Source organism: Protomyctophum parallelum (genome assembly GCF_964188405.1).
Source record: "Protomyctophum parallelum genome assembly, chromosome: 3".
NCBI lineage: Eukaryota > Metazoa > Chordata > Actinopteri > Myctophiformes > Myctophidae > Protomyctophum > Protomyctophum parallelum.
Window position 1 is genome coordinate 25,289,841 of NC_139698.1, and position 22,663 is coordinate 25,312,503.

The 22,663-nt window shown below is 43.2% G+C and overlaps 2 protein-coding genes across 3 annotated transcripts; one reads left to right on the forward strand and one right to left on the reverse strand.

Annotated features, from left to right (window-relative positions):
* Positions 1 to 146: 146 nt before the first annotated feature.
* Positions 147 to 18,766, reverse strand: cops7a (COP9 constitutive photomorphogenic homolog subunit 7A). 2 transcript variants are annotated; one of them, XR_014569072.1, is made up of 9 exons: positions 18,674 to 18,766; positions 11,655 to 11,777; positions 9,435 to 9,510; positions 8,592 to 8,680; positions 5,618 to 5,820; positions 4,446 to 4,551; positions 4,038 to 4,207; positions 960 to 1,112; positions 147 to 852 (listed from the first exon to the last, which is right to left on the reverse strand). XR_014569072.1 is itself a non-coding variant. In XM_083761653.1 (8 exons), the coding sequence occupies exons 2-8, from the start codon at positions 11,775 to 11,777 to the stop codon at positions 813 to 815; spliced, it is 807 nt and encodes a 268-aa protein (XP_083617779.1). In that variant the 5' UTR covers positions 18,674 to 18,766; the 3' UTR covers positions 147 to 812. The 2 variants fall into 2 exon arrangements, 1 of the variants encoding a protein (XP_083617779.1); XM_083761653.1 differs by lacking the exon at positions 960 to 1,112.
* Positions 18,767 to 20,691: 1,925 nt separating this feature from the next.
* Positions 20,692 to 22,281, forward strand: LOC310856172 (serine--tRNA ligase, cytoplasmic-like; the record flags this gene model as incomplete). Its single annotated transcript, XM_083761419.1, has 1 exon — positions 20,692 to 22,281. The coding sequence occupies one exon, from the start codon at positions 20,692 to 20,694 to the stop codon at positions 22,279 to 22,281; it is 1,590 nt and encodes a 529-aa protein (XP_083617545.1).
* Between the last annotated feature and the right edge of the window lie 382 nt (positions 22,282 to 22,663).

Consider the following 22,663-nt stretch of genomic DNA (forward strand, 5'->3'; position numbering starts at 1 on the left):
TTAGTCTCTTTGGGGACGTGCCCTAATTAATGGCTTGACCTCCTAACGGAGAGCCCCCCCGCCCCGAGTTAACATTTAGCGGCGCACCCTCCAGAGATGCACTTTGAGGTGCGCTTAATAGAAAAATATGAAGCCAGTGACAGAGCCATTAAGTACAGGGGCTTTATTTCACATCCTGGGTTTTTATACACATCTCACCTCAGCAAAGAGAATGAAGAAGAAAAGAAAAAGAAAAATATTACAACTGAACAAGTTATTCACACTGAAGAGAAAGAAAGCATCTTTTAAAATTATTCCGATACAAACATACTCCTCAAAAACATCCACCCGCTGCTAATTTTAATGTCTCCTGGTCAAAGACTATAGTGATTCTCCAGATGACAGTGGTTGTGGAGCTGTTCTACTCGTCTCGTCATTCTGTGTACACATTGGAAAGGCTATTTTTGAATGTATACTATGCCAGGTTATGGACAAGTGCGTGAGTCCACTGTGTGCGTGTTTGTGTGTGCGCGTGCGTGAGTGTGTGTGTGTGTGTGTGTGTGTGTGTGCGCGTGCATGCGTATCCATCTGATTGAGATAAAGAGTGATTTAGACAGGGAGGGAGGTAATGACTAGTAAGTTCCCGGAGAAGTGTCCCTTGTCCTTTTTGCACATGTGGGTGTGTGCGTCTGAACATTGGTCACATTAATCAGTTTTTCTCTTTAATGCGTCCATCCATTAGGATGACGGTGGTCTGTCCGTTAATTGGTGAGTGAGTGTGTCCGGTCCACCAGTGGACTCATCTCTGGGTGTCTCTTAAAAAAAAAAAATCTTCAGTTGGACTTGGACCAGATCTTCCCACTGCCGCGCAGCCTGGCGGAAAACCACAGAAAGACACGCATAGTTTAGCGAAAAGGAAATGCCTGCGTTTGTTTACTTATCATTACAAGAGCCATGTTCTGCCAACAGTTTGTTTTCACCTTGTTACTAAAGGCACTTAAAGTGGGGTTTAATTTGGGGACGGGGTACAGTAGAGTGAGCAGATGTAGATGTGGGACGGGGTAGAGTGGGAGATACGTCTTCCAGACCACAACAGAAGATGTTGTCCTGCAGAGGCGTCATTTCAGAAAAAACTAGAGGGGTGGCAAAACAAAAACAAAAATAAAAAGTGACGCAGCAGGCTACATTTATCATAGCAGACATAAGACAACATGTGTCTTTATATAACACCGTTTATAAAAACATCTTCAAACGTATTATGTATTACCAACATGACATTGACATGGGGTGATGATAGCATACAAAATAGTTCAATCTAAACCTGCTATGAGGCAATACCACCAACATATCCTAAGGCGAGATTAGTTGCAGAACATTTCCATATAGAGCACTGAACAACATACTGTAGTGTAGGCTACTGTATAATATACTGCACCACGCACAAGGCACGGCCACACACAGCTCATCCAATACAAAAGTACACAACAATAACACACTTCTATAAAAAGATTGTGCCGAGTGTTGCTATTTTCAATGTCGTATTAACCAGAACGAACGTTAAACCTAGAGTATGTGTGCTACACGGATAGTACCGCGGCCTAAACCGTCACACAAAATGTCCACTTCTAAATCCAGGGGTTTAACGTTTTTTGGCTGGGGACCCCCCGGAAATGCTTTGCCCATGTCTCGCAACCCCCGCCCCCCTAGTGTGGGGAATCTATTAATAATTATAAACAAGTAAGACGCGCAAACGCGGGAAGCGAACGCAGCTCGTAAATTGCAATAACAACAATTAGAATAAATTACGTACTTTTTTTTTCTTTTTAGTTAGTAACTTTTTTAAGTTTCCTACTGTGTGTGTGTGTGCGCGCTACAGCTGCGCCCTCTGGTGGCAGGCGGGTGGTGTCACAGCGGGACAGACAGACAGACACACAGACATGATCTGCAGGGTCTCATAGTTAGTGCTCACTGCATTCGCAATAAATACCTAAACCAGAAAGTTTATACATGTACTATGTGTACTATGTAAACTCTTAATTTCCATTTCCCAGCGATTCAGTTGCAATAATTTGGTGACCCCCAGGTTGAGTTGTGCAGCTCAGAATGACTGGAGAAAGTGTTGTCTCTGTCAGTCTGATTATAGGGAAGCTTTGAAATCTGCTCAATCTACTCATTATGCATGTCATCCTGTTATTTTACGTTTGCCACAATGTACCAATTAAACAGCTGCCAATCAGGTTTCGACAGGTCCCGATGGAGGAGGTGGCATTGAAGAAACTCTTAGAAGGAATAATGCAGCCCTTTTTTGTTCCCTGATCATTCCTTTAAAAGTTTAAAGAGTGGTACATTAACATTTGCGTTCTCAGGATGACATCCACGCATAATGAGTTGGAGGTGATGATTACAACTCTTTCTTTTTTTATCAGTCTGACAGACGCACTTTCTCCAGTCAGTTGGAGCTAGAAGGACATTTTGTGTGATGGTTTAGGCTGAGACGCCATGTTTTTTATCCTTACAGAATATAATTGTAAGAACATTCAAGTTTGGGATACAACTAGGTTCAAAGTGCTCTACAGTCTACACCTAGCCTGATCGATCATTCAGTGCCATTAAGTCTGGTGGGATCTATTCTGTACACCATCCTGGTAATTGCAGCACCATTACCCTCCCAGAGCCTCGCAGTAATGATGTCACCAGTGTGCCCTGGTTGTGCTTTGACATCACTCTCTTATTAAAAAAAAGAAGAATGTCAACTAACTGACAGTATCGATTGCATTTACAACGTTGTAATCTAGATCAAAAGACCTTGGGACTACTCGGTTCACAACCTGCCTACCAATGACATCATCAATGGGCCTTTCTTTTCCTGGAAAGTAGGCATGCTGAAATAGAGGCCATTGTTCTTGCATCTCTTAAATCTTGTTTGAAATGGCCAAACGCCAATGATGTCATTGGTAGGCAGTTTTCGGAACTGTCCACAGCCTACCTCTAAGACGGAGTGAGTAGACACTACTATAGACAGAAATAGCACCATCTTATAATGACCGTGTTTCTGGTGAGAACAGACCGATTATTTAAAAATATGGTAGAAAATGGGTGACGTGCCTTTTAAGGCAAGCTATAATGAATTTTATCATCTCGGATGCCTCAAGTGTTTACTTATTACGGGAAGTAAAAGCCTGTGTGCTCTTATCGACAACCCAGTGATGAGGACAACAAAAGCCAAACAACTTGACAGTCAAATCATTTAATTGAATCACCAGAATGGGAAACGATTATTTTAGGTAAAACACAAGTTGTTTGTGTACCCAGTGACATCTTAGGACAGATGTGAAATTCACGCATGGCAATTGGCGCTGGATAAAAGTGTAATGGAGCGAGATCGACCCTGATAGCAGGGGTTACTGTACCACTGCAAAGCACGCAGTGTCTCATAATGAAGCAACGCTATGCGGACTCACGCCTGCATAAACCACTTATGGCGGCAGCTGGCTTTTTAATGTTTATTTGTGGTTGAATTGACATTGCACTCCAAGAGCACATCAAACTAAATGGCTCTAATTCGGTGTCTAGGCCCCCGGTCTTTATCGAGCTGTCACTGTTGATTCATGTTGTTTTTTGTTTTAATTTTTCAATTCAGAGACACGTACTGTAGGAATAATGAGAAGTGGCTGGCCTCAGACTTCCACAGAAAATCCGATTTAGTACTGAAGTGACATTATGCAATGAACCGCCGACACAACAGGTAGTTTGACCAGGGCCAAGGTCAAAGATGCTTTCTAATCGTGCTGCTAAAGTTTCATTTATACAGTTCGTCATCACAGAACTGCTGTTCAAGCTAGCAATGCATCATGACATTTTTATTGGTTTGCACAGGCAGCATACAGAACATTGTAGACTAGGCATTTTGGCACATTACTTGCTTTAGCATTATACAGTGGAAAATGGAAACACTTTCCCTTTCATAAAGAACTTTTCTAGAACATGCACCCAGTAAAATCACTAGAAGAAACTCGAGTAGCGCTCACATCCTCTTAAGTTATATTCACACGACCTACCCTTTGACCTTTGAACTCTTTTTGCCTGGTTGTCTCGGTTCCTGAGAGGAGGCGGGGTCCCGTGGCTCTGCTGGCTGGTCTGCATCCTGATTGGACGCAGCACCGGCGGGGGCGGGCCCGGAAGACGGCGAGGCCGAGCTGGCCTTTAACGTTTTCTGTAGATTAGAAACCTGGGGGAGAAGAGAACGAGGGACATGATGCTTTATTACAGTTTGCCCTCAAACCATTAGCAGAGGAGAAAGAGAGAGGAAAAAAGAGGCAATTTCAAGTTGGGAAAAAAAGTGAAATACCATGTGTAGCTTGGGGCAAAAAGAAAAAAGTATGATCAGGAGAGAGGGAAGAGGGGAAAATCTTAGCACTATATCAAGCATTTCCTCTGGGGGGGTGATGTTGAAGAAAGGAACTGACCTCTGTCTCAACCTGGACCTTGACCTTCAGCTGGCTCTCTCTGTAACTGTTTGCTCTCTGTACCTGCTCCTCAATGCCACACAGCACCGCCTCACACCCCGTACACCTGAGATTGGGGGGGGGGGGGGGGGGAGACAGACATATGCTAAACGTGCGTCATAATAGGAGCAAATTGGGTGAACAGTCTGTATAAGTAGCAGGTGTAGAATTTGCTATTTGATGTACAACAAAGTATATATGGTTGAAGCGATGAACACGATGGCCATTCATGTACAGTCAGTAGGTTCAGTGAGTTATCGGTGTCAAGTTCTTGAACTGTTGGCTGCAAGTAATAACAAAGCCATTTCATTGTGCTTTTGTATAACCATATCATCCTACAATAGCCTTTCACTTGTTGTATTCTTAAGATATGAAAATAAGCCTACTTAGCGCTTTGGAATTATGCTTTTACATTGCTCCCAATTCCGTATTACACTGCCAGCGCTGCAGCTCAAGGAATAGGGCTATAAATGTCATACTGTAGATGCCATAAGAATACATTAATACAATTTTTAAGGCTTCAGTGTCTAAATCAGTCTCTGTAGTAGGATGATATGGGTATATAAAACCACAGTTAAATGGCTTTGATATTGCTTGCAGCCAACAGCTCACACCTCAAGAAGCTGACAAAGATAACACTCTCTCGGAAAATAATATACCTCTTACATAAATAAACGTGATATTAAGCCTATTTACACGTTCACACGGTTGGAATTTTCTTGCCAGCTGTCCTTCCAGCATTTGGTAGGTGTGTTGCTTTTAGCCTAGATTATGCATTTGAATTTTGGAAATTATAGTTTGCTATTACAGTTGGTTTCGTTTGTGAAATATTCCACTCTGCTGACAGCAGATTTGTCCGTGTTTGCGATTGGTAATATGCTACCAAAAATCGCCCCTTTTATGTAAACCTCTAATCCTGGGTACATTGAACATAGTACAGTACAGGCACCCAGTTCCTCTCCCTTAAACACACAGGTTCCTGACCAATCATGTTGACTACACAAGCCTTTGTATAAAAAATGTTGGTCTATGCACGCACACACACACATGCGCGTCACACACACACACACGTCACACACACACACACACACACACACACACACACACACACACACACACACACACACACTGACCACTCCTGCAGTGTGTTGACTATGCTGGGCAGCTCATTGGGGCCCAGGTCTCGGCCCACGCTGCAGTCCACCTCCACCTGCTGGTTGCGCTGGTCCAACTTGCCCTGGATGATGTCGCAGTACACGGCGTCAATCAGCAGGTCCTCCAGCTCGCGCACGTTCTTCAGCTCCAGCTGCTGCAGCAGCAGAGAGTACGGCAGGCACTGGAGACACAGGGGAGCACAAGTGAGCGAGTGTGTACACACACACACACACACACACACACGCACGGACAAACCGAAGAGCGGGCACATAGAGAGGGCGTTCGCTCACTACACAAAAAGTGACACGATTAGGCTATAATCTCCATCCACTCTTTATTGCCTCGGTAAACAGGCAGAGAATTCGATTATATTCCGAGGGGTCCGAGGGAAAATGACAAAACTGTTGCAGTGAAATTGCTCATTTGCCTAAATGTCACCGTGAAAGACAGAGAGAGAGAGAGAGAGAGAGACATTGCTTTGGCAAAGTAAACGTATGTTTGAATTGAATTGAGAGTGAGTGAGCCGAAGAGAAAAAGGGCCGAAAGGGATGGGTTTGGGTGGGTGGGTATTGTAGGAAAGACTTTGAAATGTAATAAGCTCTTATTGGGGCAATTAAGGAATACGAGTCTACATGCATGGAAATGTAAAGATGTGGAGATGTTCAGAACAAAACAGAGGACAGGAAGGGTGGAGGCAGGCCGCCGGTGGAGAAGCTAGATTAAAGGTGATGCAAGGAGACGGAGCTGGAGAGAATAAATGAATCAATTATTAAAAGCGAGGAAGAGAAGAGCAGCGGGGCAAGAGAAGAGAGGGAATGCAGAGAGAGGAGGAGGAGGAGAACAAATACTTTTTCGGGAGGAAAAAGCATGGCAAACGATCTGAGTGTTTGAACACAGGATGGAATAGGTGCCGATAACGAGGAGATCTGAGAAAGGACGCCACGAGAGGAAGTAAAGGCACGTGCTGGCTTTCTTTTTTTTTTCCTTCCAAGACACGGTTCTTGACAGGAAAGGTTAGTCCCGTCGCCATGGTTCCAATCAAGCCGATACCAAAATAGCAGAGCGTGCCGACATCATAAGCTTGAGCTCACAAGAATTCCTTTCCTTTTAATTTGAACGGTAACACAAATCAAGAGAATACAATGAAATCTGCTTCATAAGGCAACATACAGCAGTTTCCTGCATCATTAATAACAGTGTTGTGACTAACACCCTTACATCGCGTAACTATTTGCAGTAACTTGTAACCTAACGCTTTACATTTCCCCATTCCATAACGGCCTTATAGTTATTGTGCGAGCGTTACCCGCGTTATGGAGTTATAATATTATGTCAACTTATGTGATCAGTGAAAAGTCTCGCAGCTCCGTGAGTCTATCATACAAGCGTCTCTGTGCTGCTGACTGCAGTGCAGAGACTAGAGAGCGCTCTCTGTGTTGACAGTTTCGTTTGTGCAGCCTCTCAGCCCACATGGTTTGATACACCCTAACATGATAAAAGCACGTTGCAGAAGAGGTCATTGATTGGCTAACGTAGGGCCAGATTTCAGAATAAGCCAATCAGAGACAGTCTACAGGGTGGGCGGGCTTACTGGCTGTTGTAAACAGTAACACATTTAGTCACAGACACAAAAACCCATTTCCCATCCACGGGCACAAGCAAAGTGATATCAGCAGCTTCCACCCGATCTGGATGGTGGTTTTTGTTGTTTCTGACGAGGGTAGCAACTAGTTAGCATGGGAGCTAACATTAGTTTAACTCTGGTCCATATCGTTAAAAGCCAAGGAGTCCTCCTTAATAACACAATGGTACTTTCCATCCGTTCCCCAACCCTCACACTCGATGCTTCGTTTACACAGGCAGACAGACAAATGGGAATATCATTTGGAGCAGGCCGAGCAGCTACTGTACACGTCTGTTTGCATCAACATGTTGGCATGTTGCTGGCTTCACATTGAATGATAGACTGTATCGTTGCGTCTGCCCGTGTTTAATGGTCAGGGTTTCACTGTCCACAGCAGGCAGACCTGTCAAAACTATGCACTTCCCAAAACTCACAAGACATGCCAGCCACCACCTATAAGTTCAAACACACCTCTAGAATATTTCTTTCCCCAGCTATCTCATTCCACTTTCATTTATTTTATTCCATAGTCTTAGTCTTTCTCTAATAAAGTAGTTTTTATTTGTTTTCTCATGTTCCCCTTGAAAAGCGTCTTTAAGTACTCAGAGAAGCATTATATAAATAATAATATTATCACTATTATTATTACTACTTTTTTAATTGCCTATGCTTATGTCACTATTCATTGATTCACTCGTATCCAAATCCATTTGAAAAAAAGCTCACTGATGATCAAGTCAAATAGGCCTATTGATATATGCGATTAATTGAGATTAATTCATCACAAAAAACCTTTTAAATCGTTTTTTATATTATTATTTTTTAAAGTAAAGTAAAGTAAAGTAAAGTAGTTACTTTCATAATTGAATGTAAAGTAAAGTAACAAATTACTTTTTTAGATAAGTAACGATAACTATAATTCCTTACTTTTTAAAAGTAACTTCCCCAACACAATAATAACGATGCCTGTCATTAGCCACATTGGAATTTGATGTGTGCTTCTGCTGGGAAAACATTTATTATTCTCTGAAAACAAAAACTAAAAGAAGAAAGAAAACTAAATAAGCCCAAACGCAACATTCATACAAAAACGAGTTTAGATGAGACCTATCGATTTTCTGTGAGAATTACTTCCCACTCAGACAAACAATTGAAGATATTAACTTACTATTTAAACCTAGAGGCAGTTAGTTGGCTCATATGCTCAGAGTATTTTTTAGTGCCTCAAGGACATTTTGACAGGGCTGCAGCGATGATTGAACCTCAAAAAGAAGCCTTTCCATTACAGAGGCCTGTCACTCAAACCGCTGGCCCGCTCCCATGCCTACCTTGAGGTTGGATGCCAAGCTGATGATGGACAGGTGGCGAAGCTTGTTCCTCTGCGCAGGGGTCAACTCAGGAAGAGAGGCGGCCCTTTCTGGAGCAAAGAGAGAAGACTGTCAGAGAGAACGGGCTAGATGTTACGAGGTGTCGAGCTGTCATACGTGACCAGCGGTAGTACGGCGGCCGTCGCTTTGAGGGGAGGACATTAAATAATGACGACACGCATGGTCGAGGGCGCCAATGCATGCTGTCAGGGAGCATGGGGGCTCTCTAGTGACTATAGCGGTGGCAGCAGGCCAGGAGGCAGCTCTGACAGCTCCTCTTGGGCTCTACTACAACACGCTGTTTGAAAATTAATGTGCTCCCTGTTGGCGTGATTTTTTTTTGGGCGGGGGGACGACAAAATACACTCTGCTCTTTTTTTCCCCCTCCAGGCTACCTTTTATTATTATTATCGCCATTATCAGCATACAGTTAGCTATAAATAATAACCCACCCCGAGTCCTGTTGAAGCTACATGATATATCATATCGAGGACCGGTTTCACTGCAGTGAGATTAGTTCGTTGTCCTTCGGGGGTGCTGCCACCTCGTTTCGGCTCAACCAACTGGGTGACAACTCATTGAGTTATGACCAGCCCACCCCCACCCACCCACCCGTGATTGGCTCTGTAAAATTACCTGGCTGCGTGTATCTCAGCAGATGCCTGCTTTCTGGTACCTCTGAGACAATGTGCCCCTGCCTGGCAGCCATAGAGAAACACAGCTAATAATAAAAATAAAAATAATGTTGTGGAGGTCCCCACACTATTACTTATTTACACTGTGCTGCTGGTGCCACTGACATACCTTTGTAGTCGCTATAGGTTCCATAAGCAAAGAGGTTGAGGAGCTGGTACACTGGGGCATGGGGACCCGTCTCCAACTGGGGTCCAGAGAGGAATGGGAGAAAACAGGGAAGGGAGGGATAGAGTGAGAGAGATGTGTGTGTGTTTGTGTGATAGAGGGAGAGAGAGGGGAACGAGAAAGAGGGAGTGGGCAAGGAGAAGAAAAGAGAAGGGATGGGAGAGGGAGGGAGAGAAGTACAGTCAGTGTCAGGTGCAGAAAGGATGGTTTTATCTTTTGACCACCGTGTTCGATTTGATCAACCAGATCGACGAGTCTGGTTGAGAGAACTTTAAGGGACAGAAAGAGAGTATGTATGCGTAAGTCTGTTCGAGTCTGGGAGAAAGTGTATCTGGGACACAAGGGATGTGATTATATACACATTATGTGTGGGGTAGGGGTTAACCAATTTTTTTGTCAGGGCCGATACCAATACTGATCACTAGTGATCAAAGAGACCAATAACCGAGAATACATTTTACAGTATAAAAAAAACCTAATAGTTTTTGATTTTAAGATTTGTTTTGTTTGCTTTTTCGGCCTACATTTGGTAGTATACAGTAGACTGAGAGGAAATGGGGAGTGACACGCAATCGATAGATCGGGACTGGAAGCCTAGATGACCGATCCCCTATGCCAGCTGTCCAGGCAGACCAGTTGTTTTTTTTAATTGTGTGATGTGGCCAAAACCTTGCTTTTGACATGAGAGAGCCTCAACAGCCATGCTATCTATAAGGCTGAGAGTCCTGACTGTCACTTAATAATTGCCGGTCCACCTCCAGGTCAATCTACCTTAAAGGTGAATTCCATGCTAGAAGGCTTTCTTACCTTTATTTGTAGTTCTTACGTTCCCACCAAAGAGGTCCAGGTGTTATTTTGTGCAAAAGTGCATTATTGGCTATTTCCCCTACCATAAGCCCTCAATGGGGGTTGGGTTTTTGTGCTAATTCGCTTATTTCCATCGAAATTAGTAAAGTGTGCTGCTTGGGATACTATTTGTATTTACATTATACACACCAATGCCCCATTCAATTCAATGCAATTCATTGAGGGCTTATGGTAGGGGAAATAGCCAATAATGCGCTTTTGCACAAAATAACACCTGGACCTCTTTGGTGGAGCCATAACTACAAATAAAGGTAAGACAGCCTTCTAGCATGGAATTTTCCTTCAACCCATTTTGGGCGGTGTAAGCATTATGTTATGCTTTAGCTATTGAAAAATAGCAGATCTACAAGCTCATAGCGCGCCACAGAGTGGCACGCTACGAGCTTGTAGGTGTGCTATTTTTGAAAAATCGAAGAAGAACGACTGACATAGAAACATAGCTTTTTCAGAAAACTGTCAGGATGTAGAAGACATTCTTAGAATCTGATCTCAGGTCAAAATGTGTTAAGGCCAGGCTAGCTCATTAGACCGTTTGTTGTGACATTGTCTATTTGGGGTTGTTTGGGGTTTAAACCAGAAAACAGAGCCCGTGGACATCATGTTTTCAAGAGTTGCACCAGTGAAGAGTCTCAACTCTCAACCCACAAAACTTAAATCAATCTCTCCCTCTTTCTTTCTCTCTGAGAGTGGTTGCTGTACGAGTGCATGCATCACTCTAAATTGACTATTTTATTTGCAGATTCTGATAATTTCACAACTGTTGAATATTACATCCAATAATAGAGAGTATGCATGTGACATCATCATGAAACCCGGAACTTTGGAACTTATGCAGGAATGCCTACCGAGTGGCAAAAAACTACTTTCTATCCTTCACAGCCCATGCATCCAAACAGAAAAGTCCTAATTGATTGCATTAACCAACGTTAAACAATGTTAAACTCACTTTGCCACTCGATTTGCCATTCACTTTATGCATGCGTACCGCTCTATACACTGGACTGAAAATGGGTCAATCCCTAGTGTGTGTGTGTGTGTGTATGTGTGTGTGTGTATGTGTGTGTGTGTGTGTGTGTGTGTGTGTGTGTGTGTGTGTGTGTGTGTGTGTGTGTGTGTGTGTGTGTGTGTGTGTGTGTGTGAGAGTAACAGATCAGTGGTGTGCGAGAAAATGGAGTGCGTGTGAGACTGTGTGTGGTAGTGGTGGGAGTAATAGCGAGTGTGTATGAGAAGGAGATTATGAATGTATGAGGGTGTGTGTGTGTGTGTGTGTGTGTGTGTGTGTGTGTGTTACTGCACCTCTCTGACATTGGGCAGCTCCAGGATGTCGGAGAAGACGTAGAGGCCTGGAGTCTCCAGCAGAGAGCTGACAGCCTGGGCCAGAGCCGGGCCAGACAGAGACAAGAGTTGCTCGCCCTCCATCTGACACCAGGGGGGTAAACAGAGGACAGAGAGAGATACACCATAACAGCTTAGATTGGATCAGCACTGTACGGGCTAACCCACCAGAGGTTAGATTGATATTTTTACCAGCCTCTATGGTACAACATTACAAGTTTAAACTTGATTGCTTTACTTTAAACTTGGCATTTCTGTTTTCTTTCCACCATGTTCTTGATGAGCTTGTCGAGAAAACGTGTTGGTTTTCAATACGGTGGGGAAGAAATAACAGTTTTCTAATCAGAATCATCTTTATTGTCACAACAGTGGGTGAAATAAGTTTTTTTTGTGCAAGCTCCATCGTGTTGATCGTTTCCAGGAAGAGAAAGAAAAGAGGTGGGGGACAAGTGGGGGAAAAAAAGGAATACAAAAAAAGACAAAATATCTTCATATTTAAAGTACAGTACACATTATGTGTACTGTACTTTAAATATGAAGATATTTTGTCTTTCATCATATCATATGCCATGTCATAGCATATGATTATCCGTCCAAACATTAGAGTAAGAGTGTAAGCCATTATGTCCAACTCCAAGCAGGAGGTTGAAAATAATGGCTTTTGTGTTGATGGCCATTCTGATTACTGTGGCAACTGAATCTGTGACCACCAGTGACGGCAGTGAGGATTGCTGTGTCAGAATGAGATTTAGTGTGTATATCACAGATTTTTCTATTGGCATTAAAATGACGAATTAAACATATGAATAGTGCAGGCAGAAGGCACAATCCACTGTTAATTACGCTGGCCATAAGCCAGTTACGTAAGTAGCCTATTCACCTTTTATCCTGCTTCTTTTTCCGTTTCACTTTTTAATGTTCTATTGTATTTTAACATTTTCTTAAAATGGGAGATTCCATGAAATGCCATTCTACAATCCAACAAGTCCTCAATTGAGTAGTATATCGATTTACTGGGACAGCACTGACATGTGTGAGTAATAACTTTTTCATGCTTGCCAAGCCACTGAACAACCACTAATGCCCTGCAAAAAAGGACACTGGAAAAGGAGCCCAAGGCCAGACCTTAGCTTAGACAGCACTAAAACACATATTGTAGAATTCAGTTAATGCACCAGAGAAACATTAAGAGCCACTCGACTCTTTCCATTATGCACATTTTCACCTTAAAATTGCCCTGATGTCTACTAAATTAAACTTTACGTACTGTCAAATGTAGTGGATGCCAGACAATTAAATCCTAAATGCCAAGGTCTTTTTCTTTTTACCTTCAAATATATAGAAAGTCACAAGAAACCCTAAACTGGAATATGCACATCATGCTTGGTTCTAGAAGTACACATGGATTAATGCAATATAAAATGACTGAAAATGTTTGGATGACCAAGTCCTAATGTGCAATTTGTCAAACAGTATGACACACTGGCGGTGTGGCGCTGTGATTGCTAAACAATGAACACAATATGTACAATTATGATGTTGTTCTACATACCAGGTGAAAAGAAATCACCTTTGCTTTCATGAAATATCCGATACTAATAACTACCCGCCAGGATTCATTAATTAATTCACCTCGTACTGCCAGGATCTTTCCCTGTTCAACTCTTATTTTGAAGAGGCAAAAATCCAAATGATGCAAATTCACACAAAGGTGGGTAGTAATGGGTTAAGATTTATGGAAGATGCTTCTGAACATATTGCTAGTTTGACCACTTAAAATGCTCTAATCTTAAAATAATAAACAAAAGTAGATAGCCTATCTACAAGCTCTCAATGCATCTGTGACGCATTGAGAGCTTGTAGATCAGCTATTTTCAGTGTGCAACATAGCAGACATGCTGGCTCATATGGAATACAAATTACTGAAATCAGTCGTGATGACTGAGAACTTTAATCCACGAGTACATACCCGTAATTTCCGGACTATAAGGCGCACCTGAATATAAGCCGCACCAGCCAAATTTAGGGGAAATCCCAAATATGTACGTATACAAACCGCACCGGACTAGAAGCCGCAGGTGTTTTAATGTTTAATTACCATATGTAAAGGTTTCCGCACGGTCGCCCCTTTTCCATCCTGCCCCACTATTATACTGATTATATAAAAGGTATTATCATATTAATTTATTATTGTTAAGTTCACTCTGCATATCCACGGGCATAATACCATGATGATGCCATTACAAAAAATGGGCTAAATCAGGAGAAATGTGTTTAATAAAACGAAATTAACTGCTAGAAGGAAGGTCCTAAATTAATTTAATTAAGCAGTGACCGTCTGTGTCATGTTATTCTTTCTTAATTTGAAAGAGTATAGAGATCGACTACTTCTCCAACCTACATCCATTCATCCTGGCCAACCTACATCCATTCATCCTGGCTGATTGTTTTCATATCATATACAAGCCTACTTGTACGTGGATTTTGCCGTCACCGCCACTCTGTGGTCTGCAGTGGCAGCATTCAAGACATCCCTCCTCACTCTGCCCAATATTATCCAGTTTGGTGACAGTCAATGGCGCAACGGAGTGAAGTGATCACTGTAGCCTGCTAGCTAGCAAGCCTAGCATGTAATATTAAAGGTATATTCAGTGATTTCACTTAATTCAAATATCACTTATTTTTTTGTTTTGTTGTGATAATCCTCCCTACTATAGAGTGTGCTGGCCATATAAGGAGTTCCTCCCTGTCCCCAGTTAACCCCTGGGGGTCAAAAAACCTTAGGTTTCGTTTTTGACTCTCTATCCTGATTGGACGAAAGGCTGGGTCCCACAGCCAAAAACGAAACCTAAGGTTTTTTGAGTGAAATCACTGAATATACCTTTAAATAACCTAGCCATTATAAAGACCAAAGGAACTGTGGTTGTAACTTGATGTGAACATTTAGGCTTGTATGAATTGAATGAATAACATCCAATCGCTGGCCTCTCTTCCGTGCCTATATAACTAGTCTCCATTCCAAAGTAACGTAACATGCTAATGCTATTCTGCTCCATAGAAAGGTCTAGCTGCGCACAACGAAAATAGCAGATCTACACAAGGCGTCCATCCGTGAGGCAGTGTAGACTTGTAACTTTGACAACAGCTGTTGTGAATTTTGGCCAATCAGAACGGCAGCTGCAAAGCCAGTTTGCATGCATGGACCGGCCATAGATGGATTTAGAAGGCCCTCTAGTGGCCGTTTAGCTCAGAGCCTTAGATGGCTCTGCATTAGCTGTAAAAATCCATAGATAAGCCGCACCGTTGTATAAGCCGCAGGGTTCAAAGTATGGGTAAAAAGTATGGGTAAAAAGGTGCGGCTTATAGTCCGGAAATTACGGTATATACGTTATTACGTTTAATCCATATAGGAATTATATACATAGTAATTAATTTGGAATAAATCCAACATTGCCATATCAACATTTAGTGAAAGTTTGGCTTCATGGGCACCGACAGCCGAATTGTTAAAGCGCATAGTAAGCCCAGGCGGTGGCGTAACCGTCTGGGCACCCGACTGGTAATCCAGTCGCAGTGTGCCGCGGGTTCGACTCCCGAGCCCGACACGGCCTTTGCTGCATGTCATCCCCCCATCTCTCTCCCGTTTCCTGTCAGCCTGTCTGTCCCTTAAAAAAATATATATATATAATATAATAAAAGGCCTCAAAAGAAATATCTTAAAGCACATAGTAACACATCACATAGGCTCCACGGTGGGCAACACCGTCCTACGCTGTAGACGCTATCATTTTTTGGGGGGGCGGCAGTTGTGGGATTTTGGGGGTTAGTACCGCTCAAGGAAATGACGTTGACACTTAACAAATCCGTTTACATCTCCGAGAATGAAACAAGTGTTGTGATTGGTCAAAAACATATCGTAACTATCCAGGGAAAATACATCTGACGGATGTTCCGTGCCGACACTTCCGCCAATAGCGTCTCTGCCTTAGGTTGTGACCAGGCTTTTCTCTTGGCAGATGAGTAAGCCTGGGACCGAGGCTACATAGGCTCTGATGATGCTTCACAGGCAGAGAGTTCCCGGCGAACCATTTGCTTCATGTCACTCACGCCTTTATTCTCCCACCTCGTTTCCTGTCTAATCTCCTGACTGTACCATCAATAAAAGCTAATAAATAAACAAGAAAGATAAAGATTGGCTTGTAGAAGAATATTATGCAAGAGTTATCTAGACTTACTCCATGAATAGTTGGAGCAAGCAGCTCCACAAGTAGTATACACACACACCAGTATGAAAAATACACAAGGATGGTACATTGGTACAGCCATCTCTCTATTTGTATCTAAAGAGCGTCAGAATGTTGTCAGTGTGAGGATGATTTATTCTGTTTACTGAACTATTATGCTGACCTCTCTTGCACTTGGCTCACTCTTTGGTAAACCTTGAATATAAGAGCACATACCTTTCTATGGCCCTATGAACCTGAGCACAGCCCGAGATCCAGGGGTTGGTTGTTGTTGGCTTCTGCAGCCCAGACAACTTTGTTACAGCTTTGTTATGTTCCAGTCACCTTGTTTCAAAGAGCGCTATACAAATAAACAACACACTGTATGCCCATAGGATTATTAAAGACTGCACCATTCCAACCCTGAACCGTTTCAGATGCTACAGTACTATCTGCCAAGCAAGCGCTACAGTAGCCTCAAGCCATCTTTTTCCTTCGGCAACCAGGCTTATGAACAATGGACACCAACACACACAGTGCAAGCATGTAGGCTTGGTTTACGAAATCCACTACACCACTGCACTAAGATACCCATTACCTGTCAAAATACTTCCTTACTGTCAATGAAGTCCACAATCACAACATCAGAGGGAGGTTCATCAAACAACGTGCAACCAAGATTCGGCTCAAACAAGGGTAGGGATTATTAATTAATTTCGCTCCTACGCCACTAAAATGTGGAACACCCTACCAACAGCGATTAAGACATGTGAATCCCTAGACTCCTTTAAAACCTCTTAAACCCCAGGGGGGTCCAGGAGGGAAAATCAAAAATATCCCGCTGAGAGTTGTTCATGAGGTGGACAGCCGCTGCCCCCGCCGGCCGTAAGTGCTCTCAAAGAGCACTTACGGATGGCTGCAATTCTAAACTGGCCCCTGTAAAAAGGTCCATACTGTACTGTACATGCGTTTCCCTTTTACTTTGTGTAAGTGTATATTGTACTTCTTTAAATGTTCCAATGACTTAAAAATGGAGGACCCTGATGTAAACAAGTCTTAGTGCTTTTTCTGGTTTTATCCTCATAGCAGGTTTTTGTATTAACCTGTACTTTCGTTGAAATGTACCCATTCTACATACTGTGATCAATCAGAGATATAACGGGCCTACATGGTCGGCTGCCATTAACAGCCTGTAGTATTTCTCTATTTACAACACTCAAACTGCTCAAACAGTGTTCTGGAAACACTGTGGTTACACTGGGGCAGCCGCCTGAATGGCTGAGAAAACCTTTCCCTTATTTAATGTCATCCTGGAACTAAGGAGGAAATGCATGACTGGCTGAGACTCCTAACAACATTATGCAAAGAGTGGTAGTTGTTTAGTGAGGAGGAAAATATGCCATCCAAGTCAGTAATCAAATACAGAATCTGGAATCCTTACCTTGTGGGTGTGATGCTGTTAGTTTTACATTGTCCCAAACTCACAATGAGTACATTGCTTGTCTAATTTCATGATTTACTATTATCAATCAATCATAAATACTGGTAATACAGTACAATACAGACAGTTGAAAGTGTGAATGCCAGATGAGTGAGTCCATGATAACATAGTGTCATATTGATAAACAAAATTTGCATATGGTGTAAGACAGTGGTTCCCAAACTTTTTCATGTCAAGGACCCCCAAATTGACACTAATCAGCCTGTGGACCCCCATTTGAAAAGATATGCCAGGGACCCCCCATAAGAGAAGGTTTTTACGACTCTAGCAGTGATTCTCAATTAAATTAATTTCAAGGACCCCGAGTTTGACATGCATTAATCTACGGACCCCCATTTGATGGCATTTCTATCTCGGGGAACCCAATTAATATTGTAAAAAAAAATGTTAATTTAACTTTGAGAGTGTACTAAATGGTCCCAAATGGACCTGTTAGGGTCCATTTGGTTCCAAACTATTATTAAGCTGGGTGTACAGAGGTGTACTGTACTGTGTAACTATGTAAATAATTACACATAGACTCAATTGAGTCAATTCTTTATTCCACCATGAATCAGCATGTAACAATGTGAACAGAGTAGTCATTCTGCAGGCAGAAACTCTACCATTAAATGTGGAGTTTAATAGTATATTATTCATATAGCTCTGTGCCCACCAGAGCAATCTTGAAAGAGCATTTGTGGCAGGATTCCAAGACAGTCATTTCATTTTCATTTTCATAAGCTAATGTGTGAAGTTTGATAAATAAAAACAGACCATTGCAATAAGTGGTCACAGATGGTCAAAAAGAGCACAGAGAACGTTGAAGTCAAATTAAATGAGACGTGTATGGGTGTATGTATGACTCGGTGAGTGTTGCTGAGCCAAATAAATTCCCTGCCCGGCGTTTACGTGCCAGTAGTAGTAGTACTAGTTACTAGGAAATATCTTTTGGCAAACGTTGCTCAAATAAACGACTATAACAGAACATAAAAGGCATGTACCAGCAAAAGGCAGAGCGCGGTAACAAATCCACATTCACAGTTTAGTCGTGCATATATTAATGTGTCATGCACGCTACCTATTAGCCCGGTGGCTAACAAGTACCGCAAAGGCTTGAGCCAAAAGGCTGGGCCTCTTCTCACTTTAAGCTTTTCTAGCGGTTAATATTCACAACGCTGTATTGTATAAACGACCGTTGATAGTGGCTCGGATGCACATTTTATTCAAAAGAACACATATAATGCAGAGAGGACGATAAACATATAACTTTTTACCTTATTCTGTCTGTTTGTGGTTGATAGCCTCTATCTCGGTTCCGCTGTCACGACGGTCACAGGCTGCACGTTTGACAACAACAACAGAGCGTGCTCTCTGATTGGACTAAAGTGGAATGGGGGCGGGGTGCGTTAGCTGCCAGTCAGGGGAATACTGCTAATAGTGCCTCCCTGCGGTGATGTCGTCTACTGCAGGGGTTCTCAACCTGGGGGTCGCGACCCCTCGGGGGTGGGGGGGTATCCCGAAATTATAAAAGAAAAAACGAAATGCAACTGAATGGCTGGAAAATGGAAATGTATAGCTTACATGGTACACACTACATGCAGTGCATGCATAAACTTCCCTTAATGATTATATCTGGTTTCAGTATTTATTGTCTCCACCAGGCCGAAGGCATGGGGAGAGACTCTCAGACTCAGAGTATGTTTTGCACATCCGTGTGTGGCGTGCGTGCGTGCGTGCGTCCGTCAGCTAATCTCCGTCAGCTAATCTCCGGCACCGTTAACCCGGTCATGCCAAATCTTGCGCGCACACACACACACACACACACACACACACACACACACACACACACACACACTCCCTGGATGCCAACGATGAACCTCTGTCCAAAAATCACGCAACGTTACACAGTATCTCTATATTTATGTGTTCAAGACGGATCTGTCCGAGATTTCATATTCCATCCTAACATTGGCCTTCGGGGACAGAGTGTTCAGTGTGGCAGCCCCCACCCTGTGGAACTCTCTTCCAATAGAGATTCGCCATGCTCCAACACTGGATTATTTTAAGGCTGCCTTGAAAAGACACTTATTCTCTCAGGCTTATGGCATTTAGTTTTTGATTGTTGTTGGTACATTTTGTAAAGCGCCCTTGGGTTCATGAAAGGCGCTATATAAATTCAAGCTATTATTATTATTATTATTATAAAGTTTGCAGGATTGGCCCGTTTTGAACAAAAAGCCTCAAATCATGAACGCAAGCGTGCAATTTACGGGAAATCTTTCACCGAAGGCTGAGGAATATATCCCACCCTTTTCACATTGGCCTGTTACAGCGCCACCAACAGATGGATTTTTGCAAAACACATTTTTGGAACAAAATGCCTCAAATCATCCAATTGCCATCCAAGGCGTAAGAAGAAATGGCGCCCTTTTCACATTGGCCTATTTTCTGATCTGAAATCTCATATGCGTACAGTACAGCCTGGATTATTGCAATGGCTCTTCATTTGTCTCCATAAATGTTCATCCTTCACTATATGTGGGTATTCATTCCCTCTCATGAATCCTCCTTCGTTTCTAGTTTTCAGACATTCCAGTAATTGTTTTGTTTTTCAGTTCTTTGGTCAATGGTGATCCTGTCAAGCACTGAATGACCTCCATCTGACAGAGACATAGATGATTGTAGATGTGGTCATACGACACATCAAACCATGTCTTCGATAGGCCGTCTAACATAACAGTTCCACACAGCATGGTCTGAACTCTGAACTCCACTCTTCCCACTCTTCCGGAAGCACACGTGCAAGAATGCAAACAAGCACGCACAACCTTACTGAGCTCCGGTCTGACGTCACAACAGAAACCATTGCCTAACAACATCGATTTGCACTGATGTTCCGTTGCCTTAGTAACAATACCTAAGTCCAGTACTTATGGCATATTTGCAGATACTAGACCGGTGCCCGGCTGTAGAGCACTAAGTCGGTAACGATGGAAGTTGAAGATCCATGCCCCACCCGGCTATGCAATACCTGTACCCGCTGCAACCATCTGTCTGCATCCCTTTTATACATCATCAAATAACCTACAACTCATGTGTCCCTTTTATGCCCATATATGGAGATTTCTGGTCTGGTGTTGAGCATTGACATTGGACAGCTGGTGATTTCACGCTACATCACCAAATAACCTGTATACAACTCCCCCCACAGAACTCAAAGCATTCAGTTTGAACAACAAAGACACCCCACTTACAAATGCAGAGGAACTAATCAACAGCCAAGCAAGAAACAATGGTGTTAGATTTGGACCTGTTTCGAAGCGACAGGGGCAACGATCCAAAGGTCATTCGTGAGAATCAGACAAAGAGATTTAAAGATGTTACTCTGGTGGACAAACTCGTCGACGCAGATACAAAATGGATAAAATCTGACTTCACTGAAAACTACCTCAAAAGGGCAAAGAATCTATGCAGCGAATGCATTGGAGAGAAGATGAAGAAAAAGGAGTCGGTTGTCGGTGTTGTTGGGGAGGATGATTCCTTACCCAAAGAGGCTCTGGCAGATATAGTCACCCAGATCAAGCAGGTGCAAGGGCTGGTGGACGAGGCGGCGCTGAAAAACAAAAGCGAGAAGTTAAGGCAAACACTGTCGGCGCTGTCAGTCACCCAGATCAAGCGGGTGCAAGGGCTGGTGGAAGAGGCGGTGCAGAAAAACAAAAACGAGAGGTTAAGGCTGGAGGCAGAGCGCTCTGAGTATCAGAGAGAGATCGGTAACCTCCTGCACCATTCTGTACCCGTCAGCAACGACGAGGATGCAGGCAATACGGTGGAGCGCGCCTGGGGAGACTGCACAACGCAGAAGAAGTACTCCCATGTGGACCTGGTGGTCATGATCGACGGTTTCGATGGAGAAAAAGGAGCCGTCGTGGCCGGCAGCAGAGGCTTCTTCCTGAAAGGGCCCCTGGTTTTCCTCGAGCAGGCTCTGATCAACTATGCCCTCAGGATCCTTCACGGTAAGGACTACACCATGCTCTCCCCGCCCCTTTTCATGAGGATGGAGATCATGCAGGAGGTGGCCCAGTTGAGCCAGTTCGATGAAGAGCTTTACTCCGTGATTGGAAAGAGCAGCGAGAAGAAGTCGGAAGACAACGGCGCGGATGAGAAGTACCTCATTGCCACCTCGGAGCAGCCCATCGCTGCCTTCCGGAGAGACGAACACCTCAATCCTGAGGACCTTCCTATTCGCTATGCGGGACTCTCCACCTGCTTCAGAAAGGAAGTGGGCGCCCATGGCAGAGACACCCGTGGCATCTTCAGGGTGCACCAGTTCCAAAAGGTTGAGCAGTTTGTGTTGGCCTCTCCAGATGACAACAAATCGTGGGAGATGTTTGATGAGATGATTGCAACGGCAGAGGAGTTCTACCAGTCATTAGAAATCCCTTATCGCATTGTCAACATTGTCTCTGGGGCCCTAAATCTCGCAGCCAGTAAGAAGCTTGACCTTGAGGCCTGGTTCCCAGGCTCCAAAGCATTCAGGGAGCTGGTGTCCTGCTCCAACTGCACTGACTACCAGGCTAGACGCCTCCGCATTCGCTATGGACAGACCAAGAAGGCGAGGTTTGTTCACATGCTGAATGCGACCATGTGCGCCACCACACGTGTGATGTGTGCCATCCTAGAGAACTACCAGACAGAAGATGGCATTGTCATTCCAGAGAAGCTTAGGGACTTCATGCCCCCCGGTATGACGGAGATGATCAAGTTTGTGAAGGCCAGACCCGTTGAGCAGAAGGCTAAGAAACTACAGGATGGAAGAATGAAGAAGCAGGGAGGAGGCCATGGCCTGCAGGATGCCATGGAGAACATGTCTGTCAATGACTAAAATAATAGGAATTCTAAAAAGTTCTAAAAAGTAAGAAAAATATTTACTGGCATTGGCATTAAAGGGGCATTCCACTCATTTTCAACATTTTACTATGTCATTAATATACCTTAGAGCTGTTAAAATAATAAAAAGTCCCCCCATTCTGTGTTTCCTAGAACTGTATGAAAAAAGATTTTTTTCAGATCCCCAGTTCTAGGAAACACAGAATGGAGGGACTTTTTATTATTTCCACACAACAGCTCTAAGGTATATTAATGTCATACTGTATGTAGTAAAATGTTGAAAATGAGTGGAATGACCCTTTAACAACACAAGCTCCTCTTCTAGATGCATTTGCATTTTGCACCATAGGAACCATGCCGTAAAAATGAATGAGAAA

Bases quoted from the DNA above. Each gene is read 5' to 3' on its own strand.
- cops7a (XM_083761653.1), bottom strand. From the start codon at position 11,777: ATGGAGGGCGAGCAACTCTTGTCTCTGTCTGGCCCGGCTCTGGCCCAG. The intron at 8,681-9,434 runs GTATGTCAGTGG...TCTTTGCTCCAG, and splicing joins AACCTATAGCGACTACAAAG to AAAGGGCCGCCTCTCTTCCT. The intron at 4,208-4,445 runs GTCAGTTCCTTT...CTTCTCCCCCAG, and splicing joins AGGTCCAGGTTGAGACAGAG to GTTTCTAATCTACAGAAAAC.